General features: G+C 36.5%; 1 protein-coding gene across 21 annotated transcripts in view; it reads right to left on the bottom strand.

Moving 5' to 3' along the window:
* EML1 (EMAP like 1) overlaps positions 1-26,993 on the bottom strand; it is a 122,647-nt gene that overhangs the window by 16,754 nt on the left and 78,900 nt on the right. For 4 of the 21 annotated variants that reach the window (XM_023927592.2, XM_086895059.1, XM_086895058.1 and 1 more), the window contains 7 exons: positions 21,092-21,226; positions 14,715-14,743; positions 10,059-10,188; positions 5,794-5,943; positions 4,695-4,764; positions 2,331-2,441; positions 416-511 (listed from right to left, as the gene is read on the bottom strand). In XM_023927592.2, coding sequence (XP_023783360.1) covers positions 416-511; positions 2,331-2,441; positions 4,695-4,764; positions 5,794-5,943; positions 10,059-10,188; positions 14,715-14,743; positions 21,092-21,226 — 721 coding nt within the window. Of the gene's footprint in view, positions 1-415; positions 512-2,330; positions 2,442-4,694; positions 4,765-5,793; positions 5,944-10,058; positions 10,189-13,288; positions 13,316-14,714; positions 14,744-21,091; positions 21,227-24,332; positions 24,384-26,993 lie in introns of all 21 variants that reach the window. The other 17 variants (XM_023927588.2, XM_086895052.1, XM_086895060.1 and 14 more) reach the window with 7 other exon arrangements.

Genomic DNA, 26,993 nt, shown 5'->3' with positions numbered 1-26,993 from the left:
GGTTCTTTAGTTAGGTAAACTGATACTTCTGATATAAGAAAAGTCCTGACCTGTTCATTTACTAACATAGACTGGAATAGTTTGTAGTCAAAAGATTTTATGTCTGTATAATTTAGCATAAAAATCATGTCAGATAATGTTCTATGCAAAAAGATATTTCCTGCACGTGCTCCTATTATTTCTGCCTAGAATTTTCTTAGCAATTCTAGAAAAACAACAACAGCAAAATTTTACAAAATCCATAACTATTGGGATAATCTTAACAGAGAGAAAATATTCCCTTTCTTCATGTTTCTTGCCTTTTTTACAGTGAAAATGTTAAATAGGCACAAAAAGTTAAATACAGAAAGACATTTTATTACAAGAAACCAGATCAACATACAAGCAAGTAGTACAAAATATCTTATTGCAACACCTTGACATCTGCCAGCTTTTCTTCTTTCTGCCAGTCCCACACTGAAAGCACATGGTCGTTGGAGTCATCCACAGAGCACAGGCTGCTTCCTCCATTCTGAGGCAAAATAAATGAGGAAATATTAATGCATCGCCCAAACAGCATGAGTAACATACAAATACACATTTCAAATAATTAGATACTTCTGTGTAAGTGGAGATATTTACACGTATATACACATATTCACACTTTAGGTGTTATACTTGTAGCTAGATGCCTATAAAATATAATAATTTATAGGGTCATTGAAAAGATGTCTGAAAGGGACGCAGAAGAGGAGCTCTTAGAAACTGCAGACAAGTGTCAGGAACGTGGTAGGTATCTCTTCACAAATATTCAGCAGTGGAAATTCCAAAGGCAAACTACACTTCGTTATCTATTTTATTAAGAACACTTTTCCTGGTAACTATACTGGAATTCTTTCTTTGCAATTTAAAACTATTATTTCTTTCCTGTTGTCTGTTAATACAAGAAACAATTTTATTCTTCATATTAGTATAATGGATCAAAATCAGAGAACATAGTAAGGAACTAGAAAACAACTTATTCCTGACAGATGTCTTTTTAACATCACAGTTGTGATGTTTATCACTCTTTCTAATCTTAATTACCCAAAATCCTTCATTCTTTCTTCATGCATCATATTTCCTAGACCTTCTCCTGTTGGTACCCATTTTTCTGGTGTGTCTTTTTACATATGAAGTTGGCTGGTTGTTATCCTGATGATTCAAGCCCACAATGCAGACACAGCTACAAAAACAACTGTGCCAAAACACCCCACGAGGTAGGGCAGAGGCAGGACCAAGAAACCTGAAGAGAGGTCTGAAGTGAGAGAAGTGCTGCTACAGAATGGGAAGTGATACTCAGAACAGGCCAAGCTGTGACCAAAATGATGAAGCAAACATATTAAATGCTTGCTTTCTTCCAGCAAATGCTAATAGTGCTCCTCTGTTATTATTCATCTATTTCCCTCCAGAGGGGTATTTACAGAGCATTTGCTTACAAATCCTTTTATTTATCTTTCAAAGGTGATGCCAAACTGTGTTAGCTTTCACCTTTTTATCTTAACTAGTTTTCCCAATACATCCCTCTTTTTTCTACTTTCTATAAACACAGTTATCAATGCATTTCAAGTGTTTGTAGAAACTTTCCCTGAAGCAAATTTTGCCTAGGGAATACACCAGTTAGTCCTCTCCTATGTAAAAATGCTGTCAAGACAACCAGACACCACTTACAGATTCTGTTGTACACAGAGGGCTTTGCAGCTTGCACGTGTCAGGTCACAGACTCAAGTTATTATATGGGACTCAAATGTTGCCTATATCAGCACGTAAATATTTCCTTTATCTCTCTGACAGATTAGAGTTCAAAGGATGGTGCCAAGAGGCAAACAATAGGATTTTACTTTTTTACAATCCTTTGTCCATATGCCTTTGCTGCTTTTCAGCAAAAGATTTTGATTCTCTTATGGGAACCTCTATTTTTAAGAAGTTTTTCATGAATCATTTTAGACACAGTGAGAGGGTTAAAAGGTGCAGAGAGAGTAAATTTCTTATGTAGGGAGAAACAGAATAGGATGATTCAAGAACATTAGGGATGCTGAAATTTCAAGTACACAAGTATTTTTGCAACTGATGAAGAAATTAATTGCGGTTTATTTTAAGTATATGGCAAATCTATGAGACTGCTGAGATATTGTTAACTTTAATAGCAACCTAAACTGTTGGAAACAACTGGGCTGCAAGCTTTCCTCCTCTAAAGATGAACCTGAGAGAAGAGACAGCTTGGAAGTTTATTTTGGTCACCTGAATTGGAAAGATTTCAAAGATCTTTACAGCAAACAGTCTTAATATGACTATTTATTTACTTTACTTACAGATTTAGAAAAAGCAATGCAAGTGACAGCTCGGTCAAAAAATCCCATTCCAATGACGTGCAGTGTATTCAGAGTCACAGAATCCCAGACACGCACATGTGGTGGCAATTGCTATAAAACAGACACAGAAAACATCAGTTCAAACAATGATGGAGAAAACCCATCAGGATTTGAAAAAATGAGAACGCATCTAAAAAAAAATCACAATTGAAGGTATAAAAATGATCAGAGCTTCCCTAGAGTCACCCATGTAAGCACGGATATGTTACAAATGGTTTGCTGATTCCTGTGCCTAGGACCAAAATCTGTGACTGACTATTCTGAGTGTCCAGCACATCAGATCTCACAGATCTAATTTGTTCACTGAAGTTCATGGCCACTGAGATACTTGGCATGAACTGAAAATTGTTGATGGCTTAGTGAGATAGGATTTACTGATAGGCCTAGGTAGAGTTTAAACTGTACCAACTGAGATAACTCTGGTAAATGTGAAAGGTAAAAGTGTGAATAGAAGCTAAGGAATTTCTAAAATGTAATTAATTTCAACGTTATAAAAATTACCGGGGAAAATAACTTTATGTTCAAACTCTTCTATACAAACGTAATCAGAACGAGATTGCTTTTTGTAAATAAAATTCCAGATTTTATTTTCCCTCCCTCCCTCCTCCCCCTGTCTGCCCTGGGCTCCGGGAGCCCCGCGATGCCGCCCTCAGCCACCAGAGGGCAGCCCCGGGCAGCTGCTGCAGTCCCGCTCAGTGAAAGCAGTCAAATTCTCCTTTAACATAAATAAATATATATAGAACAACCCCATAGGGCACAAGAGTGCCTCAGTTATATAAGCGGCTTTTATATACCTATATACCATAGGCATTTTATATACCTTTATATGTCCACTCGAGCACAGATCTCAAACCTTTAGGTTTTATGTCATAAATACAATGGTAAGTAAAAACAAAAGCTCCAACACATAATGAAAATTAATAGTTTATGTTACTCAGCTAAGTTATCTTTATATAAAACTTATATTGCATGACTGGGATTTCTTTTTTTTTTCTTCGTTGTCCTCATTTTGACTGGGATAGAGTCGATTTTCTTTTCAGTAGCTGGTGAAGTGCCATGTGTTGGACAAGAATAATATGGATAACACAGATGTTTTGGCTATTGCTGAGCAGTGCTTACCCTAAGCCAAGGACTTTTCAGGTTCCCATGCTCATCCAGTGAGGAGCAGCATGTGAAGCCAGGAAGCAACATGGTCCAGACTGCTGATCTGAACTGGCCAAAGGGATATTCCATACCACAGAATATCATGCCCAGTACCTAAACTGGGGATTTGGCCAGGAGAAGAAAATTGCTGCTGGGGGATGAACTGGCCATCAGTCAGTGAGTGATAAGCCATTGCATTGTACATCACCTTTCCTGGGTCTTATTTCTGTCTTTTTCTTGTCTTTATTGTCGTCACTACTATTTAATTAAAATTTAATAACAATTACAACAACTGTTCTTATTTCAAACCACAGGGCTTGTCCTTATTCCAATCCTCCTCATCCCACTGAGGGGTGGTGGGGTGGATGAGTGTCTGTATGGTACTTAATTGCTGACTGGGGTTAAATCATGACACTCAAAGTAGTCAGCATCCATACTGATTGATCAGTGATCAATACTATCAGTATCATATTGATAGTTCACTTTTCATCCCAAAATTCTTCTTTGGCACCTGCCAAAAAGCTTGCAATATTTTGGTTTTGACAACAGCTGCATACTCTGCTGAGTAACTTTTTCCTTGTAGTTTTTACTGCCTCTGTTTGTTCTCATTCTTTTTCCCTTTTGCTAGCTCTTTGGAGCAATGTTGTTCATAACTCTGCTCAAATAAAGTCCCAGCTTACAGCTAATCTTACAATAATAGAGGTGGCAATAGAGAGAAAAATATTCTTGCCTAGATGATGGCAAAAGTAAAAGTTTATTTTTTTTCAGGAAACAACCAAAACCCGTTCTTTGTAGTTTAGTTTTGGTAGCTGTGATCAAAAATGAAGCTGCATATTTAATGCAATTCAATGTCCTCCTTTCCTTCACATCCATCCACCCTCTCAGGTCTCCTTTGCAGCCTTCTCCCTCCATGCCTCTCTGAGATCAGCTCCAAATTTACCTTCAGTCTAAGTCATGGAACCAGAAACCATTGACCAGTCTTGATAATGGAATTGGGTAACTTTGATAGTGTGCAGTGGGAACTCTCAAATTAAGTTTTGCTTCCATTCAGTCCAAAAATATAAGACCAATTACAAAAGGAAAAAAATACAGCATGTATCTTCTTAATAACATATGCTTATGAAATATAAATAATTATACATCAGTAAAGCAGCCACTTACTTTCCCATCCTTGGATGTCCCTGCAACTTGCCCTGTTGCTATAGTGATCCTATCAGGATGAACAGCCAGGCTAGAAAAGAAGAGGCCAAACTTAAACCTATTGACTATTTCAACAAGCTATTACTTGATCTTGTAATAAATAGCCCTATTTTAGTCATATAAAGCACACAGCATACATGTAAACTTTTTAAGAATATAAAAACAGAACTGACAAAACAATTGTCATCCTCTTGTATTTTAAATCCTCTGAATTCTTTTTTCACTGCATCTGCTTTGCATGCAGTTCTAGAGGCCAAGTACCCTACAAAATGAACTGTATCCATAATTCATTTTGCTTTACAAACCAGAAAGACATCCTCTTTCCAGTAAACATGATAGCTTTGAAATATCTAGAGACAGAAAATTTGAAAGAAGGAAATGAGATGGAACAGGTCCAAGGTAAAAAATCTCCTTGTGAAACAACCAGATTACACAAATAATAAAATTTATGAAACATGCTCACAATTCAAGCAGATTTGGTTATAAGGCCTATTTTTAGCTTTGAGGGACAATGGGCATTTCATAATGCCTAATTTAAAGAAGGGTTGTCAAACTTGTTTCATACATTATGGCCCATCAGATAATCCAGGTGCTCTTTTTCAGCTACACTGTGCAAGGAGACTGATACCATCAAGATAAACTATATGTTTACTTAGATTTCAATTTGATGATTCTGATATTTGCTGGTATCTAGCATCCTCTGAGCTTCAATACACTCGAATTGCTCTGAAGCCCATTCTGGCATGTGTGCATGGCAGCAAACAAACCAGGTCTAGTTTACAGGCTATCTGCCATAGGGTCAGCATGCCTGAAGACTGCCAGGAAGACCACAGGTGAAATTACCACTATTTTACTGATTATGTTGAACCTAAAGGAACTGTACAGGTGCCTAGGCCCTGGTGAAGGGCAATAATTCAACTCTACTTAAAAAAGGCAAGGAGAAGATTCTAAAGAAGAAAATAATGTTCAATCATACTAAAAGAAGAGTAAGGAAAATGTGTAGATCTATCTCAAATACTGTCTAATGAAGAAAAAAAAGAACTATTATTAGATGACTTACCACTTCACATCATCATTATGCCCAGTGTAATGCCTCTGAAGCTGCTCTTCGACATTGAATAACACAACTACAGACGCGATGAAATACACGGTCTCGCCCGTTGGCAGGAGGTAGAGATTGCTGCGACAGTCCCGACCCCTGTATCCATAGCTGGAGGGATGGTCAAGCTGCAATAACATTATCTACCAATGAAGAATGTTAAAAACAAGGGGAGAAAAAAAAAAAAAGATTCTCTGTGCTTGCAGTCTGTAGTGTCTGTCCTAAAGTGTCCATCTGTTGGCTTGAGCACAGCTTTATTACTTGTCAACAACCTTCAGAACTCTTTCCCTTACTACAGCTGAAATCTGAAGCACTTTGCAGGCTTTAAAACCTATATATCCTACAGAAAATCCATAGCAAAGAATATGGGAATTCCTTTAGCATCCTCTAGAATTTGCTAAATAGCAGACAAAGGCAATACTAATTTTGTCCCAGGTGTATTTAAAGTATTTACACTGCTTGACCAATTAAAATAAAAAATTAGACTTGGTAAAAACACTAATAAGTCATTCAGCACATCTCTCTGCATTACACAAGGATTGATTGCATTATCCTGTGTGCAGGTTGATTGATTTCATTAATGTGGACATGACCAGCCAGATGGATAAAAAGCATAAAAGGGTTACATCATCCATTCCAATTTATTTTTGTAGTATTTAAAAGGCAGTGGCCCAGATTCTGATGCTAGTCATATCAACACGAATCTAAAATTAATTCAATGAAATGAAATGACTGGAATAATAATCTCATTTAGACTTAATGTTAATTCAGCCAAATTTTGTAGTTTTATTCTTCTGAAGAGTCATTAGGGACTACAACTATTTTGGCTTTCTTTTTTTTATGGGAACAGAAAGAAACAGCATTAGCAGAATCCTGGCAAAACAGAACTGCATTCTAATGCAGTCAATATGGAGAAACTGGCTGTGAAAAATATATGGGCAGATAATGAAACCCCAATTACATGATCTAAACAAGATACTTGTGTGCTATTCTGTATTGTCAATGATAACCCACTCAAACTAAAATAGTCATGTTAATGTTGCTGAAGTAATAAGGGCAATAGTTATCCTATATAAATACCTATTTTAGAATAAACAGCTTGCTGATTTTTTCTTATAAATGCAATAGAACTAGTGCTGCATACCTAATTATTAAAGTGTGGATTCAGAAATAGAGGTTTTAGTCTCATAAACTGAAACATCTCAGCCCAAGTTTCTTGAAGTTTGAGATATTAAAATGTGATGACATTGTAGCAATCAATATCTTCAATTATAAATAATTTATTATCAATTTGAATGTCTGTATCAGTTGGTGTTACTACTCTAGATTTCTGGACAATGCTTTATTTGTTTAATTTTATTTTTCTCTCTAAGGCCAGATACCATTATGTATGAAGCCAACATATTTCCCTAGTTTAACATCATATAATCAAATTTATAGTGAACCAGAAGTTAAAGTTAATGTAAGAAAACGAACTTCTAAAAAAGTGAAGAACATTACACAGTCATGTGTAAAAGGAGCAAATCTCAGTGCACAAAAATCACCATTAAATAGGAAAGATTACATTCTTTAGGGAAAATCTCCTTTCTTTACCATTCTTCCTGTGGGGAACAATGCTGCATTCAACCCTTCGCACGACTGCTGTTGTCAAACACTCAATTTCTTTCTATCAGCCTTTTTTCTCAGATGCAAACTCCTGGGGTTGATCCCTCCTTCTTCTCACTGTTTCCCACACTCGGATTTGGTGGCTTCAACTTGGATTTGGTGGGCTCTCACTTCAGGGAATGCTACCTTGACCTTTTCTTTTCACTTAGCCTGCAGTTTTTGTTTCAACCCTCCTGCTTGCCAAGTGAATTGCTCTCAAATGGATCTGGGCAGGCCACTGCTCCCACCCTGATGTCTCTAGCACTGATTTCTCACTTGGATTTTCCACCTCTGCTCTAGCCCCCCTCACACTTCATCACTCAGTGTTTTTCTTTCTTCATGTCCTAATATATATCATATTATATCAGAGGTGTGACCCTTTTCCAGCTTACCCGGACAGCTGCTAACTTGACTGTAATAACCCTTTATGGTTCTGCTATGCCCTGAAACCTACACACATTAGAATTTCTTCCTTCTGTTTTTCATCACAGTCTGCTTTCCTTTGCATTTGTCCACGCCACCTCTGATATCTTGTTTCCCTATCCCCATTCTTACATTATAGAGCGTTTCTGGCTGTACTCCCACAGCTAGACTCATTTGTCTGTTACAATGATGTTTTCTTTCCTATTCCAGTTCTGTTACCCTCCAATCAAACAGTGCAGCTTCTCCAACTCAACTGGAATGAATGCCTGTAATATTCCTTGGTTTTCTGCTGTATCTGTCTTTCTTCTTAAATGATCTTATGCTCCTGCTCACAGTTATACCTCACAGTTCTCCTTGTTATAGTCTGTAAAGTGGGCATTACCTCCCTCTTTTATTAAAATTACTTTTTAATTGTCTTTCTAAACCTTCCATATACCTAGTCATTGCTATAAATATTATGCATGGTTATCATGATTGGATTTAATTGCAAATAAATTAGAAACAGAAGAAGCTAGCACAGTATTTTTGGAAAAAAAACTACCTCCTCCCCAGTACCATTTAGAATAACCATCTAGGATTAGATTGTTTTATTAATTCACACCTCTTCTATTCACAGACGACCTCAGAAAGGATTCTGCTGGGTATACAGACACACACCTGGAAGGACATATGAATATTCAAACTAAAAATAATAGTCCATCTGGCAAATATTCGGTCATTTAAATAAGCCTAAGTGAGAAACTAATGAGACTGAAATCATGACCTACCCTAATTATAATTTCTTATAATAGTCTGAAATATTGACGTCAGGTTCCACCTACGTGCTGCTAATGACATTCTGCTTTGTTTCATGGTTGGCTGTTCTGTTGTTTCAGCAAGCTTTCTAACACTTTCTCCTTGTCATCCTTAGGCTCCCTGAGTGAGGAGCTCCTTACAACTGCAAAAGACATCATTCAATTCTGTTGTGATAAATGGTAAGAACCTGTACAATTAGATGGCAAAATGCTGCAAGCAGTGTTTATCACTCTAATCTCACCTGTTTTATTAATTTTACGGATTTTTTGTCATTTAAACTCATCTTCACTTATTTGTGCATGCACTATCTACTCAGTTCCAACAGAATGGGATAGAACCTACAGCCTCAGCTGCAATAGGAATAATAAGAATGGTTACTAAATCTGTCATTAATCTCTTGTGAATACAAAGGGACTTTTGGAAACTCTCTGAACATTCTGAAACCACATGCAGTTCTATTTATACAACTTTGAAAAAGACTATATGCAGTCTGTCTTCTTTTATGAAGACAAAGTAATTTCCTATTTACACTGCAACCAAAAAAAGATTTTTCTTAAAAGAGAAAACCTTATGAAGACATCATGTCTCTAAAGATAATGGATATTACAAATAGACTCAGATATTGTTGTGTTTATATTTTATTTTGAATCATCTATTATATATAATACGATTATACAAAAGTGAAGTGTCTTTTTTCTTAAATAAAGAATATATTCTATCACTATACTAAAAGTCAAATAGGAAAACTTTTGTAAGTAAAGAACTGCTAATTTATTTCTAGTTATATTTCTGCAATTATGACCACTCATAAAAGTCAGAAAAATCTGATTGTGCAGTATTTATGGTGTTTAAGCCCACTTAAGATACAAATCCAAATATTATTTTATATATTGTATTTTATAAATTTTATGGTTAAGCACATATCAGTTGCACAGCACTACTCAATTCAGGGCTTACTACTCTTAAGGAAAATTATGCACATTTTATAAAACAGTTAAAAATGACAAATTACTGCAAAGAACTAGAAAAAACCCTGAGCTTGTTTTATGCATATTATAATTAATAATCCCAGTTCACTACATTCTTATGATATGCCTAGTTTAATCTTTGGTTAATTAGCATGCTTCAGACTTAACCTTCAGGCAACATTTAAGCAAAATCTTTCTTAAGCTGCCACCCTGTACTTTACAAGGTGACGAACAGCAGCCTCGAGAAATTATTACCTATTTTCAATGGAATGTCACTTCACCAATTAAATGAACCCTACGACCTTAATCCTGCTATACTTGAGCTCAAAAAGTTATTTAACCCAAGTCATTATGGAATGATTGATTTCCAGTAGTCCTCCAGCACAGAAAGGATACACCCATTCCAGTTTAAGCCTCTTGGCTGGTAGTTCTACTTTTGCTTCCAAATTGTAAGATTCCACTTGCTCTTTGGGCATGTACATGGTAACAGGACGTCCACGAAGAAACATTTTTACGTATCCTTCCTCTACAAAAGGTCAGAAATGTTTCATGTTACACAAAAAAGCCACCGGGGAGAATTCCAGTGCTCCTCCATCCCTTCCCACATAACAGTTTGGTGCATTACAATTACAGAATGACATGCAATCTCAAACTTAGAAATTTAGCAGGGTTTTGTTTTTGGTTTTTTTTTTCCTAAATCATAACCACAATTTTTTAAAAACAAATGAAGTCCCTTCTTCCTCTAAATATTCTGAGTAGAAGAATTAGAACTAAACAATGAAGAACTACAAAACAGAAAGGTCTGAAATTGAAACTTTTTAAAAAAAATGTTACAATATTACAGTTTTTAAATATTAAAAATGGAGGGGAATACATCAAAGATTACAATTAACGCAGAAATGCCACTTAAAATTAATTTTATTTTTTAATCAATGTTTACATTTGAGCATCAGCATCTAAATTATTTTCCAACACTCAGTCGCATTCTTTGCATCCCAGTGTAAAGATATGCTTTACACTTGACACAGTGTTAGAGATACATTCGAAATTAGGAACACAAACAATTAGTAAGAGGAATCATGCTGATGTACATGCAGAAAAGATATGTGCTTTAAGAATTACTAAACATTGAAAAAAGAATGACAACATTGACAGCACATTAAAAGAAAGGAAAATGACATACAGGAGAGAAGCTACAAAAACTCAATTGGCTGACAGAAGTAAACATTTCTAGAAGAAAATACTAAAAGTAATGTGTTGAACTGGTAATAAATATTTTTGGGGCAGAGAAGCAGAGATTAATAACAGATCTGGAAGTACTGACTTGGGGACTTCATGGGGCTTATAAAACTAGGAGATCTGGCAAATGCCATGAAGGTCTGACTAGGACTTTTGGGAAGTGGCAAGGCCAAAGTGGGTGTCCTGTGAACTTCTGATGAAGTTTGTCCAGATTCAGAACGTGCTGGCTCTTGCTGCTCCATCGGCAGATCAAGGGGTTCAGCCTTGTTCGCATGCGAATCAAGCAGTTTTGGAGTCAGTGACATCTGTAGAGTTACTAGACAGAATAATCGTGGGCACAGAGGAAATGGAAGGGCAAAAGTAACAAAAATCATGTAAATGAAAAAAAAATTATACAATTTAGGACTGTTAAATTATGCTATGAATTTTTAAGTATCATTACAAATATACAACTATTTTTAAAATTTGAAAGCTAAGGCTTTATTTTAACTGGATATATGCATATGCTATAAATCCTGACTAAATGAATAAGAATTATTGATTGAACAAATAAACATCATAGCTATCCTAACTAGATGTGTATTTTGCCTTTAGACTACGTCATATGGGAAAGAGTTCTACCTGATCTGTCACAGTAAAGTTACAGCTAGGTCTCTCTAGCTTCACTTATAGAATGCATACATAAAATGAAAGCAACAGAAAACTTAATGCTAAAAAGAAGAGATAGTAATGACGACATAATGGTGACAGAAGGTTGGAACTTCAAGATGCCCATTAAAATGAAAGAATATTGGAATTATTTTTAAAAATCTACTCCAATATATCTGTATTGGAAAATAAAATAGAGGGTATAGCATTAAATAGCAAAGCATTACGACACTATTTGTATGCGCATGCAGCACTTATTTAATGAGCTTCAAACACATGCCAACACTGCTGATGCTGGTGCACTGGAAGTCAACAGATTTTCAGCAATGACAACTACTGGCTGTACTTATCTAAGGCTGTGAATGAACCCAAGTTTAATTCACTGAGGTGCTTTTCTCACCTGAAGCTTGTGGGACTCATAAAACTCTCATTTAGCAATCTGCAGTTGGAGCATCTGACCTAGTCACACCAGACTAGGAAAGTATATACTAGCCAGTAAACTATACCAAGTATATTACAACAAGCATATAAATTGTGCCTTCAGAATGTGTGCGTGCCTCTCTCCTAACTCCAAAGAGGAACTTAGGCTGATTAGGTCAGGCATAGAAGTCATACTGTGCATTAATTTCTAACTTTTAGTAATAATCCATCTCTACTTATTTTTGTTCCTAACCCAAATACATTATCTACACAATCAATTTCTGTCCTTTTTTTCATACTTAAGTAAGTTTATAAGACAGTAGAGTACTAAATGTAAAGATATAGATGTAAAGACAGACAATCATCAAACTACAAAGACAGACCAACAGTGAAAATTTTAGACAAATGTATCTTTTACATCTGCAGTTTTGTAAATTTGATATTGTTGTTGCATAAATTGACAGTTAATGAACTAAGAAGATACATCAATGCCAGTGGGATCTGCAAAGGAGACCACCACTGATTGCAGGTATAAATTTGTACAAAGAATACACAGAGGTAGAGACTCTCTAATAGACTTTGCCTTAAGAACAAACATTTTTTCTTTGTGAAATTCACATTTATTGCAAAGCTGAAATATGATGATTAATGGTAAAACTGCTAGGATATAGCTATTTCTAAAAAGCAGATAAACCTGTGATCAGATCACAGATATAAACATGCATCAAAAATGTGCATATTTACACTACAACTTAACTAAAGTTTAGACACCAACATGGTATGTTGACAAAATGTAACTCTGCTTTATGTCACTAAGCAAAAAGCAACGAGAAATTAGTTGTAGGCCTAGGTCTGTTTATTTAAGTTTCAGAAAAATCTACAATCTACTCAGTAAGAAAAAGCAAGGGAGAACAAAGGCTTCTATGATTATGTTAGGCTAACAGCAAAACAGCCAACAAAGGGGCAAATTCTATACGAATTTCAGCAAAAGTGCAGAATGCCATTTCAAACACAGTGAACATCCACGTGTTGCCATATAGCTCTCTCAACATTTTTTTTCCTAATTCAAATTCTTAGGAATAAGTCCACAGGAATGTAAATTATAACCCGTTATTACAATTAAAGTGCACCTGAGGGTTATAATTCAGTAGATCACATAATAAATGGTATAACATTTTTTGTTTCACTCAAAAGAACTAGAAAAGTTTTAACATTGCAAAATGCACACAAGTTAGAAAACAGCTGTATATACATTGAGCTTTTATCCCACCAGAGCCATTTTGCTTCGAGAGCTATGAGGTTTTGGAAGTGAAGCCTACCTTTGCAGTGTGTCACACGGCGCTTCCCTTGTGATTACAGAGACAGAGACAGAAGGGCTAGATAAAGATGTGTTTGAATACAATAACTCTCTAAATACCTGCTCTACAGGCTGTCCAGCCTTATTCTGCTGCAGGCTAACCTGGGGCTTGAACAAAACACTGGGCCATACACTGGATAATTACCTTCTAAAGCTCTTTCCTCAGCTGGGGGCCTTTGTTTGGTTCTACATTAAAACACTGGCTTAAACTCAATTATGTAATCGTATACTTAAATAAAATGCCAATATAACCTTCTTAGATAAAACATTCATTTCAGTTGGAATTTTGTCTAGGTGAGAAGGACATCGATGTAGTGTCACACTTATTTAATTACTAATCTTTATCTATGGGAAAATGGTAGAAGAAAAATTATTACAAACACCTTTGCTTACATGGTATAAGGGAAGGAGAAAAAATAGGCAAGGAAAGAATATTCTATGCAAATCAGAAGTTTTCTTTCTCTAAACCATCAGTTTTTATGGAAGGGACATGAACCATGATTCTATTGTCACAGGAGACTTAAGTGCTTATTTCATTTCATGTGCAAAATCAGTCACATTAAACCATGAAATATGGCTTAAGAGCTTTGTTGGATGCTGATCAATCCATGCAGTAAACAAAAGATCTCCAACTTTTTCAGCTTAATGTATGATTACTGTCATAGAACTATGCATAAAAAGAATACAATACAGCTGATAAATCAGCAGCATTTTTTCCTTTCCCTATTTTGTTAAAATAAATCTTTATTTTAGTTGTTGTTGGCTTTTCAGAACTAAAATAACTGCTACATACACTATGCAGCTTCATATTTTTATTGACTCTTCAAAATTTTTAACTGTCTAATGACAACAACAAACACTGCTTTCACTTACACAAACTATTTCACTTTCAAAATCTTTCAGCAGGGATAATACCTAAGTTAGAAAAAATTGAAGTGCTTTTTAAATTAAAGATATATTACCAAAACTGTAATAACAAAACACCTTTTAATTTCTATTACATTACAATTTGGGGACAGATGTGGCAATCTTCAGTGGGTACTGTTTTATGATTAACATGACAGCATCATAACTGGAATTTGGCATTGCTTTAATTAGAAAAACCTTAATACTCCTTTGAAGAGAAGACATATGAGAAGAAAGAAGACATGGTCTTTTTTGCCCTTGTCTTCTTATAAGAATCCCAACTGTAAAATAAATCTATTGGATCAATAAAATCTAGAGTGAACTGATCAACTTTTAAAAAATATATCAGCAGCAGCCTGTATATATCATGTTCAGATTCCCAATAGCAATTTCTAGGCATCCACAAAAGAAAGGGGGCTAGTGGGGGAACCCAAATATGTTATCACGGTAACTATCTGCTTAAAAATTTTAAAAGTTCCTACCTGCACTGAACATTGGTTCCTTGGGTTTGCTGTGAAAATAATGAAGAAATTACTATTTTAAAAGCACGCACATACAATCTGCACATGTATATGTATCAATGTAACATAAAAACAAAAATAAAATAATATCAATTTTTGTTCAGTGTATGTATGAATAAAATACTTTTTCAATTAAATTATTTACTAAGTAAATTTCCAGGCAAACACAGTTAAAACCAGTAAACATCCTTAATGGCACTTTAGTATTTGATTTTCATTACATTCTCAAAATTATGGATTTTCCTCTACTAACTGCCCAATTCTCTTTTTCAGTGAAGTTAGTCCAGCTAATGCAGGAGAACACAGGAACTGGCTGCAAGCAGCTGTATCATTTTTTGTTTCCAGCCTGGATTTAAGGAGCAAATCAAAGTTTGAATCCTGCTTTTTCCAAAGACTTCATGTAAAACATAGAACAGTTGTTCCTTGGTGAATGACAGTACTTGATGAAACACAGAAAGCACATAACCATGATTAAAATGTCTTCTTTTTTTGTCAATGCACAGCTGCCTGCAAGATAACTGGAAATGGGTTTTTCTTTTGGTCTTGAGAAAATATTTGGGAAAATTTGAGGGGAAAATACATACAGCATGTTAAGAAGCTCTCTGGATAGTAGTACCCCGGCCAGAAGGAAGGAATATTTGTTAAGAAATGCTAGTCATTTGTGGTTTTTGTCCTTTGCCCCTGTAAATAAAGCTTGAGGGTATTGTTTTGGATGAAGAATGGAGGGGACACAAAGTTATATTATGCAATTATTTTTCTCCCCAGTTCCCTCTTTTTTAATGCAATAAAACTTCTGAAGTATCAGATAACTGCTCTAAGTTTCTTAGGGTGATTCCAAAAGGGCTGAACCTCCTATCATTCTGAAGTATGAGAAATGCTGAAGTATGAAGTATTCCTAGAGCTTGATGCCATCTCAACACCCTCTCCTAGACTGCAGTGGGCAGATAAGGAGAAACCAAAAATACAAACAAAACAAGACTGTGTTGGATTTTTGCACACAGGTTTTTTTCTAAGCATTAAAGATTCTCTCTCAGTACAATGAAAGATGTAGCAAATAACTCTATTGTACTTCTCCCTTTGGTTTGACACTTTTATTGAGAATAACACTTTTCTTAATGATAAACCCAAAACAAACCAAATTACTTCAGATTCTACTCCCAATTTAGCAACTTTCGATAATATCAGCCTTTGTGTTAATCGTGCAACAAAATACATGCTTCAAGCTGGCATACACAGCCAATGTAATTTATATAAATAGCATGATGTGCTGCCATTGTTAACACCAAGATGAACACTTTCTCTTATGAATGAAGATATTTTTAGAAAACAAAAAAACTTTATGGGATGGAGCACTAGTCAGAAATGCTGCCATATTAAAGACAAAACAGTCCCTAGTTCTGAACAGACCATGTTGACTTATTCAAGCTAATCAAACAAATATGAAAGGCTGATTCCTGACAGTAATAACACAAATCATCTGTACCTTCTAATTACACAAACCCTAACCGCACACAGCTCAGAGCTCTGGCTACCCTTTTTCTGGAACTTGAGTCACATCTTACTTAACTAATCCTCAGGAAGGCTTACTTCTGGCTAATAGCTACAGGAGTAGGGACACTTCATAGTAGCATGGGGGATTATAGTCATCTCCTTATGCTTAAAGCTTCTTGAAAGAGCTTTCTATAGCATTCTGGCTTTGCGTAACAGCCTACAGCCCTATATGCTTTGAAAAACAGTCCTAGAGTATCTCAAGCTGGAAGGGATGCCAAGGGGTCAAGGATACAAACAGACTGTGAGTAGATGGTTAGGTTAACACACTCTCCCTCACTCACACATACAGTCAGCTTTCAGGGGACAGTCTTAGCCCCAGCGTACAGAATCATCATTTTCCTTCCCATGACTCATGGTTTGTATTTTGCATGGTGGCTCAGTTTCAAGAGGAAGCATGAGGCAAGTCTTTAGCCAGCCTCTTCCACAGGATAAGGACACTCATTCTTCAAGGAGGTGAAAGCTGGGGTGCTGAACAGGCTGCATGGGACAGAAATGAGGGCAAAAGTCTCTAACCATACAATGGCTGTTTTCACAGTGGTACCAACATCACGAGCACCAGTTGAGGCAATCTAACACATGCTCTTGATTAGTTCCTTGGAATACTTGCCCTTTATTTAAGCATTGCATGCCTTGTGCTCTGCACCTCCTCCCCAAGTCCTAAGTGAGTGATTTCTGATCAGTGCTGTTGCTCAACTCTTTGTGGCCTAATAATTGCAAAATGACATAACCACTAAGTTTCTGTTGAAATAGTATATAAAAATTAAAAATTAATCTCAAGTAGTGTCGACAACCTTAGAGCAAAACATTTTGCAGATAACCATTATTTAGTTGCAGTGTTTTGATTTCTCAGCTATTTTGGAATCAATTTTCAAGTGTACAGCACATCTATATAGCTCATAGAAGTCATAGCTTTCCTTAATTTAAGAGAATAACCTTACTAATAGTCTCACTTTTATGTGTTTAGTCACCTTAACATATAACTAATTTCAGATAATTGTCATCTTAAACAGGTAGCAGGATCAGAGATATAGCCATAAAACAGACTTTGCAAAGCACTGTATTGTATTTAGATTTTGACATGTTGATCTTCCACTGCACAACACACACTGAATTAAACTTTGGGGCACTTGATGTAATGCAATTTTTTATACAAGATAAAATAAACAGAATAAGGGTAGGTACTGTAGGATCACATTTGTTAAAAGTTTTTCAAAAACCACAGTAAATTACTACATCAAATTGGAAAAGCAATGAGATTCACTATTGGTAGGTGAAATTATTGCTGTTCATATTCCAGAAACAACTCTACCCATATAAGTATAGATGCTTGTTTTTTTAACAAAAACTATCATTAAGATGTTTGTTTTGTTTATAGAAGATAAAGTTATTTTAATCAATGAGGTCACCACATAATGGCTGTTGATATAATTTGATATGTGTGATAGAGTAGGAAGTTATAGATAGATGCAAAACAAAAAAAAAAGCCTTAGAAAAAAAATCCAACTGTTTCAAGAGATCAATATAGAAAACAGCAGCTCCATGCTACTGACTTCATCAAGGCAAAGTAGCTGCATGAAGTTCCACACCATTGCAACACTTCACAGAATTTGCAGCTTAAATTAAGAGTGAGCTGGTTTTTTAGCTGTCCCTTCACTGGTCATCATGGGTTTTGCCTGGTTTTGCCTTTCAAACCTTTCAGACTCACTTGTTGCAAAGACGGTTGATGTTTGGTTTGCCGATTCAGATGTGTGCAGATATACATTCTCTGTGCTGCAAGGGTCTGAGAAAAGATTTTATTCAAATCTGCACATGCAGAAAGATACTTTGTTCTTAAGTAAACTAATAATAGATTGCTTTTCCTCTCAAAAGTAATATTTATTTATGGATATTACATATTGCTATGGTAATTTTTTTCAGTTATTTTTGTCTTTTAGAAATCTTGAAGTACAACAATCTTAGAAACAAAATGAAACCCACATCTACTAGTTATTTGTTGTTTATAATTATCTTACAAAAATTTTAAGGGAAGAAAATTTAAATGTTAAGATAGAGCCAAATTTCCAAAAGTACCAGAAAATCCAGTCCTGTGGAATTCTATTGGCTTATCAAAACTTCATTCACATGCATAGATGCAGAATGCAAACAAGATGTTAATTGGTGTAATTACATTTTTCTTGGTTAGAATTTTATAACATTTTCTCTGATAGTATTTATTTTTTTTCATTATTCCTTTAATTTGCTAAGCCTTTCAATGAATCACAGAACAGGTGAGGTTGGAAGGGATCACAGTTATTTATCTGGTCCAACCTCCCTGCTCAGGCAAGGTTATACCGGAGTGCATGGCACAGGATCATGTCCAGACAGCTCTTGGACATCTCCACTGAGGAATACTCCACAGTCTCTCTGGACAATCTGTTCCAGTGCTTGGTCATCTACATGGTAAAAAAATTTTTCCTCCTATTCCTGTGCATGAGTTTCTGCCCATTGCCTCTGGTTATTGTTTGGCACCACCAAGAAGAGCCTGGCTTCACCTTCTTGACACCCTCCATTCAGATGCTTGTAGACACTGATGAGGTCTCCTCTCAGTTGTCTCTTGAGGCTGAACAGGCCCAGCTCCATCAGCCTTCACCTTTAAGAGAGGTGCTCCAGTCCCTCCATCAACTTTGTAGCCCTCAGCTGGACTCGCTCCAGGAGCTCCATGTCCCTCTTGTACTGAGGAGCCCAGAGCAGGACAGAGCACTCCAGGTGTGCCTCACCAGGGCTGAATAGAAGGGCAGAATTGGATGGTTGGATTTGATGATCCAACCATGACAATTCTATGATTTTGTATAGGATCACCTTCCTCAACCTGCTGGCAATGCTCTTCCTAATGCACCCTAGGATTCCACTAGCCTTCCTGGCCACAAGGACACACTGCTGGCCCATGGACAGCTTGCCCACCAGAACACCTTCTCCTTTATCATGCATGCAGGTCTCTTATCCACTTTTCCTGATTTCTTGCTCATCCGGATGCATTGTTCTTGAGCCTGGAGGAAGTGATCCTTGAATATCAATCAATCTCTTGGATCCCTCTTCCCTGAAAGTCCTGTTCCCATGGAATTCTCCCAAGATCCCTGAACAGGCTAAAGTTAACTCTTAAAGACCATTTTAAAGTACATGGCTAAAATCTTACTTGCTGCCCTGCTTCACCCCCTCCTGGTACTGAACTCCACCTCATGGTCACAACAGCCAAAGCTGCCTCCAACCTCCACATCTCCAGCAAGGCCTTCTCTGCTTGTAATCACAAGGTCAAGCAGCACACTATTCCTTGTGGAATTTTTCACTACCTGTGACGGGAGGTTGTCATCAATGCTTTTCAGGAACCTCCTGGACTGTTTGTGCTTTGCTGTGTTGCTTCTCCAGCAGATGTCTGGATAGTAAAATTCCCCCAGAAGAACCAGGGCCTGTGACTTTGAGGCTGTTTCAAGCTGCCTGTAAAAGACCCCATGCCCTTCCTGCTGTTCAGGTAGCTTGTAGAACACAGCCACAAAGTGCCACCCTTATTAGTCTGCCCTTTTATCCCAACCCACAACTTATTCTAAGAGTTCCTTTGTTTGCACACTTGCTGCCTTGCTTCATAGCTGAAAACACAAGCCAGAAAACAAGTTATTAATACTGTAATCACCCATATTTGGGTTGTAAAATACTACTGAACCAGCTCAGTCACTCCTTACTCAAGCAAATATGCTAAAGGGGTAAAAAGGAAGGAACATTTTGTGCCACACTATTGACAATGACTTGTGTAATGGCATTGATGTCCAAACAGAGCAGGTAAATTATTAGTTGAGCTTCATTAACAATGTGTTTTTATGGCCACATCATCTGTGAGACAGTGAAACAGTGCCATCAACACCATTTGTTGCTAAGAAAACTGCAATAGAACAGGTCAAGTGAAATGGCCAAAACTAAATTCTGACTAGGAAATACAGGAAAGAACTGCTTGACCTGTACTGACAATACTGACGAACCTCAATGAAACAGCTATTTGTTCAAGGCTATCCTAAGTCTAAAATCCTTGGACAAGATCTCCTCTTTTCTCTGTGCTGTCAGCAATACAGAGAAGCATGACCAGAGATACACAGAGATAGGCATCGCTTCATTCTGCTTCATTGAACAGCACTTGCATGTAAACCTCTCTCTTCATTTATCTTTAATCTGGCTCTCAGACCAAGGCATTCATAGTTCAGAGACTGGCTGGACATCAGTCTACATGTGGGACGTGGTGCCTGAATGCTTCTCAGAAATTGTTTTGGTTTTTCTTTCTCTTCCCTTCACTTCTTAAACTACCTTTATCTTGATTTATGAGTTTTCTCACTTTTGCTCTTCCTATTTTCTTCCCCTCATCCCACTGGAGGACAGGAATGAATGGCTGTGTGATATTTAGATGCCAGCTGGGGTCAAAGCACCACAACCAGAAGCTCAAAGAAGTACTTGTTAGAAATATGAAGACCAAGGGAAACCGCTAAGATATTTGAAAAGGCATGTTTAATATTTATGAATTTTTTTGGGAAACTTTAAGTTCTCACACTGTTTATAGTTTGGAAATAAGGCAAATAAATTTAATCTAAATATGAAAACCTGTTTTTATTTCAAATGTTTTAATAAAAGCTTTGGTCCAATAATTGGAGCTTTGTGAAAAAAGAAAGCTTCCAATATTTCAAACAAGAAAAACTAAGTTCACTAAAGAAACTAATTTCATTATTAGAGTAGGAGGCAAAGAAAGGGGATAGATACTTAGATAACATTACCTTTCACTGTTCTTTTTACCACTAGATGAACTGCTGGTGGAACCAGTGCGGTTGCGACTCCCTTTGGAATCTCCATAGCTTTCCCTCCGACCTCCTGGGGACACACGCTCAGCTGAACTGGTTCTCTTAATGGTGCTAATAAAACAAGGAGCAAGTTTCACAGTGGCACTTGAAAAAGTATATATTCTACAATAAATATTTTTGAGAAATGTATCAAATAGAACACTGACCCTAAAAAAACAACTATGATTTTAAATGATAAAAAATAACTAAGATTTTTTAAAAAAATCTTAATTTGATTTGTTAAAGAGCCTATATAAGAGTTTTCCTGAGTACCTGGTGCAACAGAGACAAATATACTACTTTCTCTGTAATCATAAAATAGAAAATGGGCTAAATCAATTTCATAGAGTCATGTTCAAATCTCTGACTACCACTCCATACTTCTGAACTTTTGGATTCTCTTATGAAGAAGTGAAAGATTTAAAGAAAAAACATATTGCCTGACATTTCCAGCCAGACTACAAAGAATGCCAAAAGTATGTCAAAATATGAACACAAGCAACCTAACTTTGGGTCTTCATCCAGTATCAATTACACTGTGGTTCAAAACTACTTCTAACATATTCCAAACTACAATTAATGGTGAGCTAGCCTGCATTTTTTTATTGTTGACAAAAAGGTGTGCTTCCTAGTTACATGTACAAATAGATTAGATTCCCCCACATGTCCTGACAGGAGGTTTCTCAAAGGCTAAAAGCCCACCCTACCCTCTCACTCTTCAGCCATCCTTCCTGCCAAGATAGCTATCAAAGGAACTCCTGTGTGGCTTTATGACACCCCTTAGACATCCAGCTCCCTCTGATGGAAAAATGTGAGCCAAAAACAAGCAGTGTTACTTAGTAAATTAAGAGAAACTCAGTCAGAACTTACACCTTACAGGAGACAAATTATTGACCAAAGCACTTCTCCCTAAAGCAGTGCTTAGCAAGAGAGGGAGCAGCTAAGGGTGAGGCCCAAAAGCTCAGTGCTTTACACGTTGCTGCAGGCCCTTTGAAGCAGAGCAGCTCAGGCAGCAGTACCCACACTGAGGCAGAAATCACCCCCATGGCAGCAGCTGAATGACAGGACTCGGCCTCAGGGTCTCATTTCCCCCCATTTCAGTCCTGTACTGCTTTCTCCCCTGCAGAAGCACAAGATGAGGCCAGTCTCATCCGAATCACACCTTTTATGATCCCCAGCCACCCCTTCCCTGAGCCTCCATACACCCCCATAGATGCTCTGCTTACCAGAATACTCATCTCATGCATTTTTGAGGATGGAACCACCAAACCACCCCATCAGTCCCTAACAGCTATCCCTATCCTGTCATCTCAGACAGCTCCTCTGGCTCTGTCCTACTTTATGTGTGGTACAAGATGGCTCTCCATAACTAGAGGAACCAAGATTGACTTTTCTGCCTGGTCAAAAAACACGCAGCTTAGCAACTGTACACCACCTGCTTTAAAAAAAACCCAACTGATTTCTGCTCCCATGTCTTTTTACCAGCAAGGCGGTGAATGTTTCAACACCTCAACTGAGACTCAGTTACAGAAAAGATGGGAACACTTGAACCAGAATCTTTCTGCAAAGCAAATGCCCTTCTGAAAAGAAGGCAGTGCCCACCCAGGGGCTGATCTGCAGAGGCAATGCATGTTCAGGTGAATCTCAGGCAGTTTGACAAAAAAACCTTCTGGTACATGCGATGGTAGGACAGATGTTCAGTGCTGCATTCTTGTAATTAAAAGAAGCTTCAAATGATTAAGCTGAAATTAAAAAAATAGTGTTTCTGTGGAGAAAGCAGTGTAAGAGAGCAAGCAGAATGCAAAATTACACAAAGAACAGAATACATTCATAGGGGAAGACAATAGGCAGGAACAAGAATTTAGTTCTGTCTTAATTTCAGAAGTGTACTTTCTACACTAGACTAACATTATCCAAGTCATCTCAATGTCAAATACACGAAAAAAGACCCTTTGCTAGTAAATTAAAGAATGTACTATTAATATTTAACTACTGTCCTCACATCTCATAACATCATCCAGTTTAGTACTACTCCAGTTAAAAAATAAAACCTTGATACTGAAAATGTTTATTCCACACTAAATAGCTTTATCAGCATGTGCCTTCCGCTATTATATACATTAACTACAGAATCATTCTGTGTGATTTTTGAGGATTAAATCATTATATTGGCATCTTTTCCTGGTTAAGAAAATTTCAGTGTAGGCTGATGTTGACGCATATTTTCTTCATTAAGGATAAGAGGCGTCAACATCAGCCTACACCAAAATTAAATTAAGGACATTATCAGAGTATACTAATATTAGAAAAAAATTAAGTTACAGAAACAATTTGAAACTAATTTTTAATGTTGCTTGGGGTTTTATTTTTATAGCTGTCACCATTCAAAAGATGAAATAGAGAATAAATGAAAGGGCGGGAGTAAAATGTAAAAGTTTAATTCTATCTTATTTCTGAATAATAAAGTCTCATACCAGTATAAAAACTATTTTAACCACAGGTTTTAAAATTTTTTAAACCCTTATGATTTATGTCCATCACTGCTTAAACTAATTAGTAATGCTATCTTCTGACAAACTTTATTTTAAACTTTCAACAACAAGAGCCCAGTGAGAAGCATTAATTGGTGGTTGGAAACAAGGATTTTAACTCCATTATATTAACTCAGTTTTGGCACTATACACATTTTGTTAGCTAGAGTATTAAATACCAGTGATAATATTCACAGCTACAGGAAATACACTGTCATCTGAGGAGGAATTTAAAATACTTATTTAACTTACAGGTTTGTAAGAGTATAACTGGATTCCAGAAATTTGACTTCCACATTAGTGATATGAAAGGAGAGCATTTGCAATTATTTCAGATAATAACATTTGGTTACACAATTTTTAATTTGTTTAAGACAGCAATGTGGTCTAACACCCCTATAATAAAAATTATGTTAGTATGAAATAATGTAGATACCATCACTGACGTTATTATTATCTAAGTTGTGTGATGCATTTATCAATGATGAGAAATTTTTAGACATTTAGTTCTGGAAATGTTAAAAATGGCAATAATAATTACAGTTCTATCATGTTAATGCTTTTACTAGAACAGCCACGTGTTGAATTGAAATGGAAAGGAAAAACAACTGAACTTCAACACTACAAAGCTATTAAGGATCCCTCACCTTAGAGCAGGCTTTTTCAGTTTGCATGCATTGAGAAGATTCACAGACCTGCTTAATCCAGATTGAGAGGTGCATAAACAAAGCAGAATAAAAAGTGAATGCAACAATAAAATGTGGAAACAAGACATTTACAAGACTTACATTAAAAGACAAAATTGCATGCTTTCAAGATATGAAGTCACGTGCAAGAGTAAACAACAAAGTGCTCATTGACTCAGATGTTTGATCATTTCAAACCATACATTTAAGAACACCAATGTATCTTTGAATGACAAAATCTCAGCAGTGCCCCGATAGACTGACCATTTGTAAAGCCACTCAAAAATAAAATTAAAATAATAAAAATAGAAAAAAAAAAAATCAAAGAGGTTATCTGGAGGAACACGACAGATGATCCAGCTAAAAGACAAAGACTATTAAAAAAGCAACAACAAAGACAAGAAAATAAATCCTCATATATACATACATATACCACTGCATAGCATGAATGTTTCAGGTAGTTGCACTATTGAATTGTGGTGAACAAATCTGGCCAAAATTAAAAAGATATATACTTCATTACTAAAATTATTTGAGAAAATATAAAAGCTTTTTAGTAAAAGAAATTAAAAACCAGTGCACAGTGCTCTTAAAACAGAAACTGATGGCATTAATATTTTGTCTAGTACTCATTCTGACCCTCATTTAAATCAATTAGAATGAATTCAGGAATAACATATGACTTTAATTTCATTACGCCTCTGAGCAAAATTCACTAATAAATTTAATTGTTAGAGATATTGTGAAGTGGTGTAATAGTTTTGCCGCCCGAAGTTCAATGGAGAGGGATTTCTTTTTTAAATTTGTATTCTAAATATTTTAAATCACTTTCTTTGAGAGACAAGTGTTACACAGAGCATTTAATTGAAGGTTCGATTCAGAGTTTGTGTGTGTGCCAGTTACAAGCCATCACTGCCCCCCAACAGAACACACAACATTAATTCCAGGCGACTGAACAATTTCCTAGGGGCCATGTGTTTAGAGTTTAGAAGAACAGGAATTTATCATATTAAAGTATTTTATTCTCCCTGCAAACAAAGCTCTTTATGTTTTCTTTGTTCTTGCTTCTTCCTTTTGATCTCCATTGTCAGAGTTTTGCACCATTGTAATATTTTGCAATCTGCTGGGGGAGAAAGAATGACTGATTGTCTCCTTTTGAAAGGCAAAGTATGTGCAAGCCTCCAGCGTGCACCAGCATCCCTACTGGGAAAGGTACTGTCTGAATTCTCCTCCTTTTTTTTTCCCCCCTTTTTCCCCCTCATCTCCTGGAAACAAAGCTGTCCTAGATGAGTCACAAAACCTTAGATTTTAATAGGGAACACACAACATCACTTCTACACACTGGCCAAATTCCAAAGACAAATTTAGTGTTAAGCAGTAAACCTCAAGCCACATTACATGCCAAAGAAAGAGTGCAGGGGGAAGGGAAAGTTCTGCTCAGGATACACTAAATTTATCTTATTCAGAATGAAAATTTCAAATAATTATTCTACGCACAAAGTTCAGAATTAAACAATGTCAGCATTAAAAAAGCTGTTACTCAAAGTAGCTCATACATTTCTAACATCATAGAATTAGTAAATATATTAAAATCAAATCTTCTGATCAAAGGGTTCTTGTAAAGATGACATGCAAACGCTTTACAAAGCCAGGTAATTCTTGATTGTCTGTCTGTGTTAGGTGGTTGTTCAGCCCATCTCAGAATCACTCCAGCTCTCTGTTAGCTGGCTGGCACCCAGAACCTCCCAGCTGTGTTCACATGGCCCCCAGAGCCTGAGAGCAGCATCTTCTCTTGGTGCTTGACCACAATTTTTGATCCCAGTACCACCAGCATCACCAGGCTTTCCATGGCTTTCTATTTTGCACTGTATCACCACCATATGCATTTATAATCCAGTTGATCCATGTTTTTGATTTGTTCTTTTGCTCTATTCAAGTTATTTCAGTCCTTCCTTAACTTGGATAATTGGATATTGACTCTCTGAGATCTGAATGCTGAAGCAGGGTTTGGTGCCCTCAATTCTAATTGAAGTTAGAGTCAGTTGAGGTTACTCAACGCTTTGCAAAGTCTGGATTTAATTATCACATTAGGCCCTATAAGAACCTACTGACATCCAGAGATACATGTTTTACATATGGAAAAGCAATATGCATAGAGGTTAAATGATTTGCATAAGGTCACTGAGAGAATATATGGCAGAACTCAAATAAAAGCCTGTTAGTTCCACCCTTTCAGCCTCAAGCCTTTTTTATTACCTCCAATTTTATATTCCTGCCAGAAGAAGTCATTTCCATTTCAAATATTAAATGGGAAATCAGAAAATGTAGTGAACTCTGAACCACATCTCCTTGGTAATCCAGCAAGGCAAATAAGCCATATACCAACCTGTGGGTTCAAATGAGTTAACCAACACATTTAATACAGCTATTGTATGAAATCAGATTGTGTCTGCAGACATACCAGTAAATACATCCATCTCTAAGCAGGAGAATGTATGGATGCACACTTAGTCCCCATGCAGACTATTTGCATATATTTACATAATAATGCACAACAAACTGTTTCAACGAACAGACTGACGTAATTTCAATTGGATATCATACAATCTTAACCTCAACAGT

The sequence above is a fragment of the Cyanistes caeruleus genome, chromosome 6 (assembly GCF_971803275.1).
Source record: "Cyanistes caeruleus chromosome 6, bCyaCae1.hap1.1, whole genome shotgun sequence".
NCBI lineage: Eukaryota > Metazoa > Chordata > Aves > Passeriformes > Paridae > Cyanistes > Cyanistes caeruleus.
The sequence above is the reverse complement of the archived record's forward strand: the minus strand, read 5'-3'. Positions and strand labels throughout refer to the sequence as shown.